Raw genomic sequence first — 15,080 nt, 5'->3', positions numbered from 1 at the left:
ACTTGCGTGACTGACCATAACACGTCTACTTCCCCTTACTTTTCCATTAAAGTTAGATAAAAAATGAGCATCATTATTATGAGTAACCCATGATTTGGACATTTTTAGTCTTGGAACATTTCTAACAAGTAGCTCACAATAAATATGGATTTGGATGTATCTTTTTTTTTTTTTTTAAATGTAAGATGAGTTGTCCAGGCTCCAGTCCCCCTGCAACCCTTAACAGGATGAGCGGAAGAAAATGGATGGGTGGATGGATGAGTTATCCTTGCTTAATATAAATGTAATTCATACAAATGTAATGTTCTAGAAATGAACTGCTACAGCATTATTGTGCTGTAGGTCCTTATTGGACCAGAGGTAGACGTGGCTGGAGTGACGTAACAGAGGGAATTAAATGAAAGTATCGAGTATCATTGCAAAATTTACTTGAGTTAAAGTCATTAAGTTGTGCCTCTGATACTGCTTGAATGGAAACAAAAATTGTGCTTGGGGTATAAAAAAAACAAATATATTCATGTCTGAGGGCACAGTTTAAAAATAAAAATTTTACATTTAAATGTCGCGGGATTTATAAGTACACTTAAGTTTTGAGGGTTGAACTAAGAGCAATTAGTTTGCAAGCCCTGCAGGTGGCGACAAAGCACCGAGCTGTACGTACATTACGATGAAATATCAAAGAAGAAGCAGTGAAAGTTATAACCGGAAATCACATTTTTCAAGCTCACGTTGGAAACCTGCAGTCCACAGTCAGACGTAGCTGTTTCCTACCTGAGGCTAAAGGTAAACAGTGCGTTATTGTGTGAAAGTCCGGGCTATAATTTAGAAACAAGGACGCGTGTCGTCTTCATGTGTTAAAGAGATGCTTGTCCTTTACACACGAGCTAACAGCCGTTAACTCTTAGATGCGCAAGCTAATGTAGCACTGACTGTCGGCTAACCACCGTTAGCTTGTGCAGCTAAACCCAATAGCGAGCGAGCGGTTAAGTGAAAACTGTTGAGGACACTCTGCTTTTGTTAAAGACCAAGCTTAATTTCTCCGCGAGGTTTACGAATCCACGTTCAAAGCTAAAACCAGTCAATGTTAACCAACGTAACCGCTTGCCACCTCGGTTAACTTTCAGAGGCGGGTTAACGATAGCTCCAATGTCGGCAGGTGGAAGTTTCTGTTCTACACATACATAACCATCATTAACCACATCCCGAAATATCGACATATTCTTGTCCATCAATCCCCATCTTAATTTCAAATTGCCTCTAACATACACAGCAGCAGCCATTTGTATTTCAGGAAATAAAAACTGCCCCTACATGAGTGCACCGCAGAGGACTTACAAACATGTAGGTGTGTGGTAGTGGTTTGATTACTCACGGTCACATCTCGGCCAAGCCCTAATATGCCTTCTCAAAGAGTGTTGTTGTTGTTGTTGTCGTTCTTTTAATGAATGTCTGTATTCTGTTGGATGTTTGAGCATCATTGCGCTAGAGGGGCTTTTTCTCATTTATCCTCTGAAGGGGACAGTTTCTCTGTGCTCGCCTTTAATTTAGCATCGAACAGCCGCCTAATGGGAAAATAAATGCTGATGCGTGATTGATCCACGCTTTTCTACTTAAAAGAGTAATCAGAGATGAAAAAACAAGACGCTGAGGAGTCTGCGGTGCAGGGTGGTGAGGATGCTGCTCCTGAAGGAGAGGGGATGGAGGCCCCAGCACCTGCCAAAGACAGCTTGGACATCAGCAAAGAGTCTGATCTAGCAACACCGCAGACGGACGCGCCTCTGCAAGCTGAAGAGGCAGCTAGTGAAGGTGAGCTTTTATTTGATTTCAAAGTGAACTGTGGGAATGTTGAATTATGAGGAGCAGGCCTTGTTTTCAAACACTAATTGTCCTTAATTTTTGGTGCTGTATAAACATAACCTTCTCCCCCCTCTCTGCCCCCATGGCTGGTAATTAGCTTAACAGCAATGAATGCTAGCAGTTGGGCACATTTTAGAAACAAATACATCCAGATCAGACGCAGCACCTGTCATAACTTCTGTCAACAAAACGAAATGTATGTTGTTGGCTAGTAGAGCGACTTCTGCTACTAGTCCAGCCATCTTTGTAAGAGAGGATGAGGAGGATCCCTGCTGTATAAACCACGACCCTGAAGTTGATCTAGTTCAGCCAGCATAGACAGAGAGGTGGAAGATGGAGCGTGAGGCTGAGGCTGTTAAAGTATTTCTTGTTATGCGTCTCATGAAATATCATCTCCATTTTTAAAAAAAAAAACATTTTTTAATGCTTTTTTTTGTTTTTTACAGTGGATGTTAAACACAACCCAAGGCTCTGTTAATGCAAGCAAACTTTGTTTTGATTGAAGTGCATCTGATGGCACCGCTAGTGCTCATTGCAGCTAAGCTAACAAGCAGTTCTTCATTCTGTGCAGCTTAAGTCTGGAGCTCCATAATGAATGCAGAAGTGAGGGAAGGGTATCTTCTGTCTCTGTCTGGCACGAAAGTCATGAGACAGTAAACGTGCTTCCAATGAAGTTGTTGTGTTCCTTTAATCACTCAAATTGATGTGATGCAGATGGTGCAGCAGGAAACATGGTACCTCTTGTTTCCTCGGTCCACTCAATAATTTGAAGGCTTTGTCACAAACACTTGTCATCGTTGTTACCAAATTTGTCCAATATTTCCTGCTATCGGGTGACCTGGTTCACAGGATTGTAATGATACCTGTGCAAAATAGCAGAAGTCCAGCGCACCTTGAGCTTAACAGTGTGATCTCGCATCACATCAGACAGTGAGAATGCATGCTGACGTTCCACAGAGTGTGAGTTGTGTGCAGTCAGCTGGGTGTGTTTCTGAGCAGGTTTTAAGGGAATTGGCTGGTTGGGGGGGGGGGGGGGGGTGTTGAGGTTGTCTATTCAGCGGTGCTCTCTGCCAGCATCCACCATGCTGTGGATGATGTAAGAGGTGACACCTGCTGTGCTGTAAAACACTCCAAGTGTCTTCGTCTGTGCGCTCAGCCGAGTCTTGTTTGGAGATAAAAACCAAATGAAACAAGGTCCAGGTTGCATTTGCAGTAACAGTCTCCAACATCAGGTTTTAGTGTATCTGGGTGTATTTAATGAGTTTAAATCTTTCTCTGGAGACCATCAGCGATTAGTCATGCAATCTTGCTAATTGAGTTTATCTCCCGTCTGATGTCTAGTTGCAGAGGCAGAGCTGTCTCAGTGCGACAAGGCTGAGGAGCTGAGCCGGCAGCTGGAGGACATCCTCAGCACCTACTGCCGCGAAAGCATCTCAGATGATACCAGCACCCTCCCCAATGGTCAGTCGCACAGCCCAGACCTCAACGGCCTTACTAATGAGAGGGACGAGGGCAAGGTCAACGGGGGTGACAACGGCCGAGAGAAGGAGCAAAAGAGGTCCCAGGAGAAGAAGAAAGTGAAGGGTTTGGGTAAGGAGAAGCTCATAGACTGGATTGGTTTTACTGTGTCAGGCAGAGTAATTGTAATAAATGCGTAATTGTCTTGTGTGTTTGATGGACGCAGGTAAAGAGATCACCCTGCTCATGCAGACGCTGAACACACTGAGCACCCCAGAGGAGAAGCTGGCAGGCCTGTGTAAGAAGTACGCGGAACTGGTGAGAATAGTCTTTCCTGAGATGTTACACTTTATTGTTGTAAGCGAGTGCTTGCAGTGGTTAGCTAGTCTCAGTTAGCTTCAAGCTCCGACCGGCTTTTTGCAACTTCTGAAGACGCTAAGAAGTCATCGTAGATAAAAGAAAAGAAAAGCCCTGGTGAGCTCAATCCACTCGATCTGAGTACCTTAAAGACAAATGAATCTTTTTTTAGGTGAAGTCAAGCTTTAACCTCAAAGACAACAATGATTCACTCGGTGGTATTACCACACACCTGCAGTACGGCTGTAAAGGGAGTACATCGACTCACAGGCCTACACCGAAACAAATGAACTCAATTCATGTTTTGTTTAATTACATGCTGGATATTCATTAGAGTCTTTAATGATGGATAACAGATTGAACAGACACAGGGAATCCACCCACATCGGATGGCACTCACAGCTGATTAATGATCCGAAACAGGCAACAGAACAGAAACCTGTTTTTAGAATTTTTTAGACCTCAAATGTGATAAACAGGCCAAGCCTACCTCAGAGGACAGCCTGTCTGCTGGGTCTTATTCAGAAAGGGTTATTCTGCTGCACTGTCTGTTAACTGTGGCTCCAGGGCTGTGGAATCCCCTCTGAGATGCAAATTCAGTTAATCCTGAACATCTCTGCTTGGGAAATGTATAGAATCTATTAGAATGTTCTTTTCCCTCCAAACAGTATTCTGAAATTCTCTTATCCTAAATAAGTTCTTAAATTGACAGAACTTTTATGGTATTTGAAGAATGTGTGTGTTGAATGTGCAAACAGAGAAAAAGAGGCCGAAAGCCTGTATTTATGTGTCACTCTAATGCTGAGCGGGGATGTGAGACCTGAATGCAGACGATGTGGTGATCTTTGTCTCACGCACACAGGCTTGTGCTGTTGTCCTCGTCAGGACATTCTGTTGACCTCCAGTCATATGGACAGCTTAAGCTAAACCCTAACCCTCATGAACTAACTGCCTAACCTCAATCGGGAACTTAGAAATTATCTATTTTTCTGTATTAGGACCTGCCTTTGGTCCCCATGAGGACAAGAGGTCCTGCAAAGGTTGGTGTTAAACTGTAAAATTGTGCTGGACCCTTCATGTAACCTCAGTGTCTGAGCTCTAGGGGAGCGTTAGAATGCTTATTCACATAAAAGTGATGGTGGAAAAGAGCTTATTATCCTTCAAACTAACTTTGGGGGTTCGAACTTTGGGCAGTGAAAACTATCATTGCTTGTTCTCTAATGACGGTGTGATCAACAATTGCAGAAATAATTGGTTCCAACTTAAAAATACTGCAATAATTTCAATAAAGCCAAATTAAGAAGGGAGCCTAAAACATTGTTGCATGATTCATTAGAGTAAACGATCTGGCTGGGATGCAAAGGGTCATTGTTGTTCATGAAAGTGTGCCTGTCAACCTGACAGCTGGAGGAGCACCGGAACACCCAGAAGCAGATGCGAGTGCTGCAGAAGAAGCAGACCCAGCTGGTCCAGGAGAAGGACAACCTGAGGAACGAGCACAGCAAGGCCATCCTGGCCCGCAGCAAGCTGGAGAGCCTCTGCAGGGAGCTGCAGAGACACAACCGCACACTCAAGGTACACAGCAGGCTGAACTCCTCCTCATGGTCATGTTTCTGTACAGTGATACACTGGACAAAACTTGAATGTACACACACGCACATCTCTACAGGAGGAAGGGATGCAGAGAACTCGTCTGGAGGAGGAGAAGAGGAAGGAGGTGACCTCTCATTTTCAGGTGACACTGAATGACATCCAGGTTCAAATGGAGCAGCACAACGAGAGGAACACCAGCCTGCGACACGAGAACACGGAGCTGGCAGAAAAACTCAAGAAGCTTTATGAACAGTACAAGCTGCGGGAAGAGGTGTGTGTCGCATGTGTGTTTCGTGGGTGGATGTGAGTGCTGTGTAGAGGATGGATTTTATTGTAATCTGTATGTGTAACCGCTGCTAGCATATAGACAAAGTGGTGAAGCACAAAGACCTGCAGCAACAATTGGTGGACACCAAACTCCACCAGGCGCAGGAGCTGCTGAAGGAGTCGGAGGAGCGCCATGACAGAGAGAAAGACTTTGTAATTATTCTCCTTTGTCCACACACACCGAGTCATTCACCTGCTGTTATACGCACGACTTTGACCTCTGACCTCTGTGATTCTCCCTCAGCTGCTGAAGGAAGCGGTGGAGTCTCAGAGGATGTGTGAGCTGATGAAGCAGCAGGAAGTTCACCTTAAACAGCAGGTTTCCCATCATGCTCTGCTCTTGTGCTTTATAGCTCAGCTGTGAAATGTTGCTGACATGATCGACCCACGTTGTGTCTCTTCAGCTGTCACTGTACACAGAGAAGTTTGAGGAGTTTCAGACCACTTTGTCTAAGAGCAATGAAGTCTTCACCACTTTCAAACAGGAAATGGAGAAGGTGAGATGTGTGGTATGTAGTTGTGTGTGTGTGTGTGTGTGTAGGGGGGGGGGATTTTTGCCTCTGTGAGACTCTGTTTTTTCTGCTCTAGATGACAAAGAAGATCAAGAAGCTGGAGAAGGAGACGGCCATGTATCGCTCCAGGTGGGAGAGCAGCAACAAGGCTCTTCTGGAGATGGCTGAGGAGGTAAGAATCTAACTGAGTGCAAAGCCAAACCTCCGATGGAGCCGATGAGTTGGGATGCGAGGGCACCAAAGCTTGATTTTACAGTTCAAATCAACACCATAACTCATGGCATAGCACCCACTGGTGCATATCCTACCTGATGTGCACTGTTTTGTCACCCATAACAGCAGCGACCTCCTCATATCTGGTCTGAGCTCTCTAGAAAGAGATGACGTGAGATTGAATCTGTGTGTTGCAAAAAAACAGCACAGTTGAGCTTCTAGGCAGATGGAAACTTTCTTTTCAGTGAGTTATTCTGATATTGTTAGTAGTAACCTCAAGACCTGGGAGGGTTTTAGTTTCCTTAGCAGTAATTGAAGCACTTTAAACTGTCATCTCTCTCACACACACACACACACACACACACACACACACACAGTGGAGGCTGCCATCCAAGGTACCGCCCCACTAATGAGGAGCAATTAGAGGTTCAGTACAGTGTCTTGCTCTGGGACACTTAAGCACAATCACTGCGGAAATCTAACCAGCAACCCTAAGTCATGAGACGGCTCGAGTGATGGCAGACAAACAAATACTTGTTGTGTATTTGTGTGTGTGTAGAAAGCTGTGCGGGACCGTGAGTTTGAGGCCCTGCAGGGGAAGGTCCAGCGCCTGGAGAAGTTGCGACGGGCGCTCAAAGTCGAACGCAATGAGCTTAACAAGAAGGTCCAAAACCTCAGCGGTCAGAACGGCGGCACCTCAGGAGCCACCACCTCTGACCAGGGAGCCGACTCCCCCTCTCCTCCACCCACAGACTCTCTGCTGGAAGCCAGCTCAGACCCCAATAGCCCCCCTGCCCCTGATGCCACCTCTTGCCACTGTGAGCCGCCAGAACTGGACACAGACACACATGTAGAAGCGGCTCAGGCCAGTGCTGCACAGGAATGAAGCTTCACAGCCCCTCCACCCACCCATCCAACCCCACCCCAGCATCAAACCAGCCGCCTGCAAGCCACCGCTCCTCCGCTGAAGGAAGTGGAATTCAACACTGGTCTGTAATGAGATAGTCTCAGAATATATGATGAGCAATCAGCTGCAGTTGTGTGAAGGTGATGGGAGGATCAAGCTGCAAACATTTACGTGAGCGCTGAGCCCAGAGGTGGAAGCTCCAGTTTCACACCATCAGTACTAATCTAGTGTGCATGTAAATGCGTTTGCTGCCTCTTGTGTTGCATCCAACACTGAACTGCTTATCACCAGAGGCTGGTGTGTGTGTGATTTGCTTTCTAATCATCAACTCGCAGTATTCTAAAGGCCACCTTCTATTGTTGCTTGTCTTGTCTTTCCAGACAAACTACTTCAATTTAGACAGCTGTTAATCTCATGAATCAGCAACATCTGCAGTCCTACATGGTGATTCAATTCCTCATTGTGGAGTTTTTAGTTTCTTTGTTGGCATCACACGGCTTCATTTGAGTAATGTGTGACTCTGTGGTTATGGTATTTATTGCTTTAATCATAATTTCCTATAGCAATGTACTCTAAAAAATCTGTATTTTTAATAATGTAAATCATTTATGACAAATGTTTGATTGTTTTGTAGCTGAATATGTTCTACATGTTCTGCCACGAGTTTATACAAGCAACCACTTCAAATGATTTAAAGGTGTGTGTGTGTGTGTGTGTGTGTGTGTGTGCGGGCGTGCGTGCGTCTGTGTTGTGTGGCTACGACTGTCTCCCAGTGCTAACTGCAGTAGCTGGTGATCAGGTGTAAACAGCGAAGGTTCAGGGACCTCTATGCAACACTTGGTTGTCTTCGTTGCCCGTGTGACCTGCGAAGCACTTAGCTGAGAATGTATACTCCTTATATCCACTGTGCTGCATGGATGTATTTTTATCACAGATCTCACAGCAGAACTTCTATTTTTTGTTCTACGTTGCACCCTGGTAATAGAGCTACCGTCAGTCGATGCATCACACATCTCCCAGATGCTTTAAAACTGTGACAATGAGAAGAAAATATTGGAGTATGACTTCACTTCCAAACATGTCCTTTTGTCTTATATAATATGTAGCAGGAGTACAAAGGTGTCACTTACTCAGTCATAGAAATGGCAAAACGAATTTCTTCCATTGTCCCACAAGAAGGACTCTGTCTCCACTCCTGCAGTGGAGGATACGGAGGCTCACTGACCACCACAAGGAACCAAAGACATTATCTTGTTTTGTCTTTTGCAGTAACTTTATCTGGCCCCTGTATAATTTTTGTTTCTCGTTAAATAAAATATGTAACTGTGTCTAAGTGCTGGTGACGCTGCTTGTCTTTGTTTTCATGTCAAAATGTCTTCTCGCTTATTCAGAAATCAAGAACCAGCACAGCAAATCTGTGTGCAGAGTTTGAAATCTGGAGTCCAATGGTCGTGGGTCCGACATGGTCAGCACCAAAGTGACGATCCAGACATGAAGCAGTCATGTTTTTGAAAATGTAAATAATTGCGATATTTGACTGATATTGCGAAATAATTCGCAATATTGTGAGTCACTCATTAACATTAAAAAATCATAATGGTGTGTCTTTTGTTGGGATATATATTGAAAATGTTTAAGTACAGAATATGATGTGACGGCAGGTCGTATGTGGTACCATAAAAAGTAAAACTGTATTTAGCACACAATTAACCTTTAACAAAAATTGTGCCTGTGACTTAAAAAAATGCAGGGATCCTGTCCTCAGGCAGCTTTCCAGTAATAGAAGAATTGATTATTGATTATTACTTTAGCTAAAGTATAAATCCATTGAAGTAAATAAGTATTTGATTTTGACCGTATTGAAGCTGTCAGGGTTAAACGTGAACATACATCATGTTTTCTATGCAAAGTCTTTCTCCTCCAACTAACTGTTAGCTGGTCGTTCATATAAATGTAGAGGAGTAAAACGTCCCCCACACTATAAATACTCAAATAAGGTACAGAAACCATTTCATTGTTTGGTGCAGAAATTGAGTGAGATGAATCAAATCGTTCTTCGTTCCACCCCGGGCGCGTATCTGCGGGGCGTAAATCTGCTATGTTTATCGTAGTTACTGCATCTAGTAAAGGGTGTACTGTGTCCCCCAGTGTGGTAGAGGGCGCACTCTTCTCATTCAGTCCTCTCACACGAGGAAGTACTATTTTTCCTCTTCCGCCAAGTCTCCGCCGCTCGAAACACGAGTGCTCTTTTCTCTTCTTACCGGTGGACGTAGTGAACATACTGGACCGAGTGTCAACCCGTGGCCGACAACTATGGTAAGTATATTATGTGATGAAAAATTTCGTAATTTATAGAAAAGAAAAATGGCTGCCCTCCCGCTTCCAATTTAGCCATCATCAGGCTAATGTAGCATATCAACTACGGCTAGCTACGGTTAGCCTAGCCTTCGAAGTAGCCAACTTTAACGTCAGTGTTAGCTACTTAATGTGCAGGAGCATTTATTCACAAGTCCCTGACAGCTGGTCCAGTTGGACATGTGAAGGTTTCAGATAAAGAAAGGCTTCTTTCGTAGCACACAGTAATCGCTGACATGTCAGCTCAGTGCAAACGTCAACAGCCCCCTTCTCAGGTGAGCAGTACAGATGCTGCACTATTTACAGCTTTGAGGAGCAGTACGTCCATGTTGGCTGATGTCAGGTTAAAGATGCGTTTTCCAAGTTTTACTTAGTAATTGTTAAATTTAGAAGAAGTAAGGAAGTGATATATATTGTATTTTTTTTTGTTTTTTTTGAGAAAAAGAAACTGATACATTTGATATGTCCCTGTCTCTATCAGCGGTGTTCAGGCTTTTTCCCTTTTTGGGCAAAGGTTGAAACTAAATGAAGGGTCACAGGTCAAAACTAAAACATTTTGTTTTGATAAAAATTTCCTTTGTCTGTGTCCTACACTTTCCTTGCACACTTTTCATTTATATTTTGCTGCACTAAGTTTTATGCTGCTGCCTAATCAAATAATGAATAAATAAGTTGGAGGGTTCCCCTGCATTGTTAGGGTTTTGCTTCACAAAAAGGAAAACAGAATATACATTTATTTATCTACAGTACACAATAAAAATAATTCTACATTGTTTTAGACTTATTGGCAATATTATTCTCTCTTTATTATAATAATACTATTATTATTTTCATGTATTTGTTACATCTGAGTTATGGCACGGTAGAGCAGTGGTCCTCACTGTGGCCCCCCAGCCAGAAGGTTCTGGGTTCAAGCCCCGGCTGGAGCACGGGGTCTTTCTGTGTGAGTCTCCATGTTCTCCCTGTTCCTGCTGGGTTCTCTCTGGTACTCCAGCTTCCTCCACAGTCCAAAGACATCAAGAGGGGACCAGGTTAATCCAGACTCTAAATTGACCGTAGGCGTGGCTGGGAGAGCCAATGGTTGTCTGTCTCTATGTGTTGGCCCTGCCATGGACTGGTGACCTGTCCAGGGTGAACGCCGCCTCATGCCTGAAAGCCCACCACCCTTAACAGGATAAGCGATAGAAAATGGATGGGTGGACGGATGGATTTTACATCTGGGAGACTAAATTGAACATCATTTGTCCAGGTCATGTCAGGATATATTATTAGTCACATTTGCCCCCATTTTCCATTATTAATGAAGAACGTGGAGTTTGGTTTGATTTTATATGACTGAACTCTCTGCTCCAATTTGGGGTTTTTTTTGGACTCATTTGATCATTATTCTGCCTAAATTCTCTATTCACTTAAAAAAGAAAAAGAAAAAAGTCAAATTTCTCAGTCTTTTCAAATATTTGATTGTAAAAATGAAAAAAAAAATCTTGCGACAGTATTTTTATTTAAGTATTTATTTGCTTTTTTACTTCAAGTTCCTCTATTAATTCCTGCGGCATCCCAGCTGTATACACAGTGTAACTGAAGATTATGTAGTTCTTATGCTTGTTTCCATTCTTATAAAAGCATTTGTTGGAGCCAGCAGTCAAAGGTAACAACAAGTGTTAGTAGTTGTTACCTCCAGGCTTGTGTCAACGTGTGTGCTCGTCCCCTCAGAAACCCATCCTGCTTCAGGGCCATGAGAGGTCCATCACCCAGATCAAGTACAACAGAGAAGGCGACCTCCTCTTTTCTGTAGCTAAAGACACGGTGAGCTCTGCTACAGTCATCAGTCTGACCACTGAACGGTTGATTTCTGCTGCTGCGACTGGAATATGCGTCTGATATCTCTCACTGTAGGTAGCAAACGTGTGGTACTCTGTCAATGGCGAGAGGCTCGGGACTTACAACGGACACACGGGAGCAGTGTGGTGTGTTGACTGTGACTGTATCCTTCATTCACATTTGATTCTCTTGATGCAAACCGTGTCTTAGTCGTGAATTTGTTCCATACTGTGTTTACATTGTCCTGACGTGGAACATGTAGGGTTCCTTAATGTCCTTCCTCAGGGGACACCAAGAATGTATTGACAGGATCAGCAGACAACAGCTGTCGACTGTGGGACTGTGAGACCGGTAGGTGGAAACGGGTCTGATTGGGCCTTGTTGTCTCTCTTGCCTCGATGCAGGTGGAGCTCAGACGGATGTGTGTTTCACCTGAAAGTAGGCATTTGCTAAAATATCTGTGGTGATCCCTTTTAAACAAAACATACTTCTACTACATTTAGAACCATCAGCAAAGTCAAATAATTGACTGCAATGTTCAGCATCTCATTATGGGATCAGATCAAATAGTTAGCGATTATTTCGTTAGCGACGTTATAAATACAAAACACATCCTTAGGATCTCTGGCTGGTAAAAGCCAAAGTTCAGTGGTTTTGATTTGATTTGAAATCTTTATTTCGAGCATGTAATAACAATAGTAAGAAAATAAATTAAACACAAAATAAAATTCAAATTAAACATCGATAAAACAGAACAGAAAGGAAAAAACAACATTAGAACATGAATTATCATGCTCGAAAAGGAGTAGGAAGAAGTAAAACTTATGTGGTCCTACCCCTTCTCTAGTTTACAGCAAAGCGGCTATATATGTACTATAGATATTATACACTATGATCACTATTACCTTCTATTACCACATTTTACCTTCTGTTACCACATTAAGTGGATGGATCGTTGGTCTCGCTGAGCCCCGCGGTAAACATGGGACCCTGCCCAGCTCGTTGACAGGTGCCGTTTCCCTCACCAGGAAGTCTGAACTCTCTCGCTCTCTGCAGGGAAGCAGCTGGCGCTCCTGAACACCAACTCTGCCGTCAGGACGTGCGGCTTTGATTTCAGCGGCAACATCATCATGTTCTCCACAGACAAGCAGATGGGTTACCAGTGCTTCCTCAACTTCTTCGACCTCCGAGATCCCCAGCAGATCGGTACAGGATCACTTCAGTCACGCTTTTGATCATGATGATGATGATGATGATGATGACGGACAGATGCATGTTTTTTTATTCACTTGTCATTCCCTGATTAGCTTACATTTTCTTGATTACAGAAACGATCTAGCACATAACGTCCATGTTCGTACTGCCCCCTCACATATTATGTGCGCGCTGTAAGAGACTGACTTCAGTCTTCACACCTACGTTGTCCTGGCTGCCTTGTAAGGCTACGATGTGAATGGAGCAGGCGGTTTTAATGGTGCTGTGGATGGATGGAAGAACAACCCAGCAGGGCTCAGTGATGGACAGATGCAGACGGAGTTTGGAAAGTTGAACAGATGATAAAAGCAGGCCCTGAAAATATTTTTCGATTATTGAGCACAAGTTTTGTTTTTTTTGGAGTCACAAAGAAGTGATAAAGGAGGGAAAAACATCCTTTGTGAGCTCAAAACACATTTGGGAGTACTTGAAAGGTGAAGTACCTGTACAAAGTACTTGTTTTCCCTGCAGGATAGGATAAGTACTACATCAGTGGATCTCTGCTATTGTGTTGGGATGAACAGAAACATTTATGGTGACGGGGGTCACTCAAAAACTGTCTGGTGCAGGGCTGTAGTGCACACGAGCAGGTCAAAGGTCAAACCTTAATTGATCAATTCAAAAATCTGTGGGAGACCACAGACCTAAGATGGAGGGTGTTTGACTTACAGACTGGACGTCTTCAATCATTGTGGTTCTGACCATTAGCCTGAACACTACCCGGGGGGTGTAGGTGGGTGGGGGTGTGACTGGATTAGCATTCAGGACTCAATCTGTCATTGTGTTTCTGCAGAGGATAACCAACCGTACCAGTCGATCCCCTGCAGTGAGCACAAGATCACCAGCGCCGTGTGGGGTCCCCTGGGGGAGTTTGTCATCGCAGGCCACGAGAACGGAGAGATCAACCAGTTCAGCGCCAAGGTGGGAACGTGTCCAAATAGTGGTAGTAGCTCAGAGCAATCCAAACCATCCAGTAGGTGGAGCTGTTGTAAATGTCGCGACTGTTGTTGTTGTTGGCGGTCAGACTGGGGAGATCCTGAAGAAGGCCAAGGAGCACTCCAAGCAGATCAACGACATCCAGTCCTCAGTGGACCTGACCATGATCATCAGTGCCTCCAAGGACAACACAGCCAAGGTAGCATCGCACATGTGCAAACACGAGTCCTGCACCCCTGCCGGCCCGCTGGCTGACATCATCCTGTATCTCCTCAGCTGTTTGACTCCATGACCCTGGATCACATCAAGACCTTCAGGACAGAGCGACCTGTCAACTCCGCCGCCATCTCCCCCATTATGGATCACGTAAGAGAAGCAGACTCCGTCATCAAGTGTCGTATCGTGATTGCGTCATCACTTCTGACCTGTTGGTTGTGTGATTCAGGTGGTGATGGGAGGAGGACAGGAGGCCATGGAGGTGACAACTACTTCCACCAGGATCGGCAAGTTTGAGGCCAGGTGAGTGGGCCGGTATTACCTCATTTCCTGTTGGACAGGAAGGTCCAGTATTCCAAGGAGCTGATTCGGGAGCAGCTCCAATCATTTTTGACGCATGTTTGTCAACTCTGCTGCTGGACACACGTCAGACTGAGGTTGCTCCTATCACATGTTCACACGCTAACTCATGACTCCATCCACTCAGGTTCTTCCATGCTGCCTATGAAGAGGAGTTCGGCAGGGTCAAAGGTCATTTTGGCCCCATCAACTGTGTGGCATTCCACCCTGATGGCAAGAGGTAAGAGAAGGAGAGGATGCTCATGAAAACACCTGTCCCTAAACGTCAGGTATTGAGGCTCAAACCTGCGCGTCTGGTCATGTGGTTTACAGTTACAGCAGCGGAGGAGAGGATGGTTACGTGAGGATTCACTACTTCGACCCACAGTACTTTGACTTCGAGTTGGAGGCGTAACACTCTGGCATCTCGACGTCGCAGCGACAGCTAACTTCGGACTGACTTTTTAAAATCGCCGAACCATCTGAAGGGTTCAGGAACCAGTTTTTGTGCTGTGGACCTGCAGAGCTCTCATTACTGGACTTGTACTCAGTCTGACTCCCTGATCTATTTGATCTGTTTCTATAAAGCAGCGGAGTTGAAGTTCTTGGTGTATTTTCTGATTGAAACCATTCCACCGCAAATCACCATAAACTGACTTATTCAACTTGTGTCTTCTCATTCATTAATAAATCACTGAATACATCTGGTCACGCCTTGGTGGTGGTGGCTTCTGTTATCTGATAATATTGCATTCTGTTATCTTCATTATCTGGCTCTCAACAGGACTGTCCACCTGTCATCGATTGGTTTGTGAATCTGTCCGTTTCAGGAAGCGGATTTAATGAAAACCCTGAGTGTCAAGCCTGGATGAAGGGAAAGTCAGTTTATCATTTCTGAACTGGGAGTTAAGTAGCTCCTCTAGAACACATGAGAT

General features: G+C 44.4%; 2 protein-coding genes across 2 annotated transcripts; both read left to right on the top strand.

Annotated features, from left to right (window-relative positions):
* The first annotated feature begins 685 nt into the window (after positions 1-685).
* txlna (taxilin alpha) lies at positions 686-8,551 on the top strand. Its single transcript, XM_086192672.1, has 11 exons — positions 686-783; positions 1,618-1,806; positions 3,199-3,447; positions 3,542-3,633; positions 5,077-5,247; positions 5,342-5,536; positions 5,626-5,745; positions 5,837-5,911; positions 5,997-6,089; positions 6,181-6,276; positions 6,877-8,551. The coding sequence occupies exons 2-11, from the start codon at positions 1,629-1,631 to the stop codon at positions 7,201-7,203; spliced, it is 1,596 nt and encodes a 531-aa protein (XP_086048798.1). The 5' UTR covers positions 686-783; positions 1,618-1,628; the 3' UTR covers positions 7,204-8,551.
* An 814-nt stretch (positions 8,552-9,365) lies between these two features.
* eif3i (eukaryotic translation initiation factor 3, subunit I) lies at positions 9,366-14,856 on the top strand. Its single transcript, XM_086192876.1, has 11 exons — positions 9,366-9,540; positions 11,293-11,385; positions 11,476-11,563; positions 11,686-11,751; positions 12,457-12,606; positions 13,448-13,575; positions 13,679-13,789; positions 13,867-13,956; positions 14,036-14,109; positions 14,294-14,386; positions 14,479-14,856. The coding sequence occupies exons 1-11, from the start codon at positions 9,538-9,540 to the stop codon at positions 14,558-14,560; spliced, it is 978 nt and encodes a 325-aa protein (XP_086049002.1). The 5' UTR covers positions 9,366-9,537; the 3' UTR covers positions 14,561-14,856.
* Positions 14,857-15,080: the final 224 nt, after the last annotated feature.

This window comes from Aulostomus chinensis, chromosome 22, assembly GCF_037954235.1.
Source record: "Aulostomus chinensis isolate RoL2024-O1b breed Wild chromosome 22, RoL_Achi_v1.0, whole genome shotgun sequence".
In the NCBI taxonomy this organism is placed as follows: domain Eukaryota; kingdom Metazoa; phylum Chordata; class Actinopteri; order Syngnathiformes; family Aulostomidae; genus Aulostomus; species Aulostomus chinensis.
The sequence above is the reverse complement of the archived record's forward strand: the minus strand, read 5'-3'. Positions and strand labels throughout refer to the sequence as shown.

Excerpts from the sequence above, each read along its gene's own strand:
- txlna (XM_086192672.1), top strand. The coding sequence starts at position 1,629 with ATGAAAAAACAAGACGCTGAGGAGTCTGCGGTGCAGGGTGGTGAGGAT. Across the intron at positions 3,634-5,076 it reads GTAAGAAGTACGCGGAACTG|CTGGAGGAGCACCGGAACAC; the intron begins GTGAGAATAGTC and ends TCAACCTGACAG. Across the intron at positions 5,248-5,341 it reads GACACAACCGCACACTCAAG|GAGGAAGGGATGCAGAGAAC; the intron begins GTACACAGCAGG and ends ACATCTCTACAG.
- eif3i (XM_086192876.1), top strand. Across the intron at positions 11,752-12,456 it reads ACTGTGGGACTGTGAGACCG|GGAAGCAGCTGGCGCTCCTG; the intron begins GTAGGTGGAAAC and ends CGCTCTCTGCAG. Across the intron at positions 13,576-13,678 it reads TCAACCAGTTCAGCGCCAAG|ACTGGGGAGATCCTGAAGAA; the intron begins GTGGGAACGTGT and ends GTTGGCGGTCAG.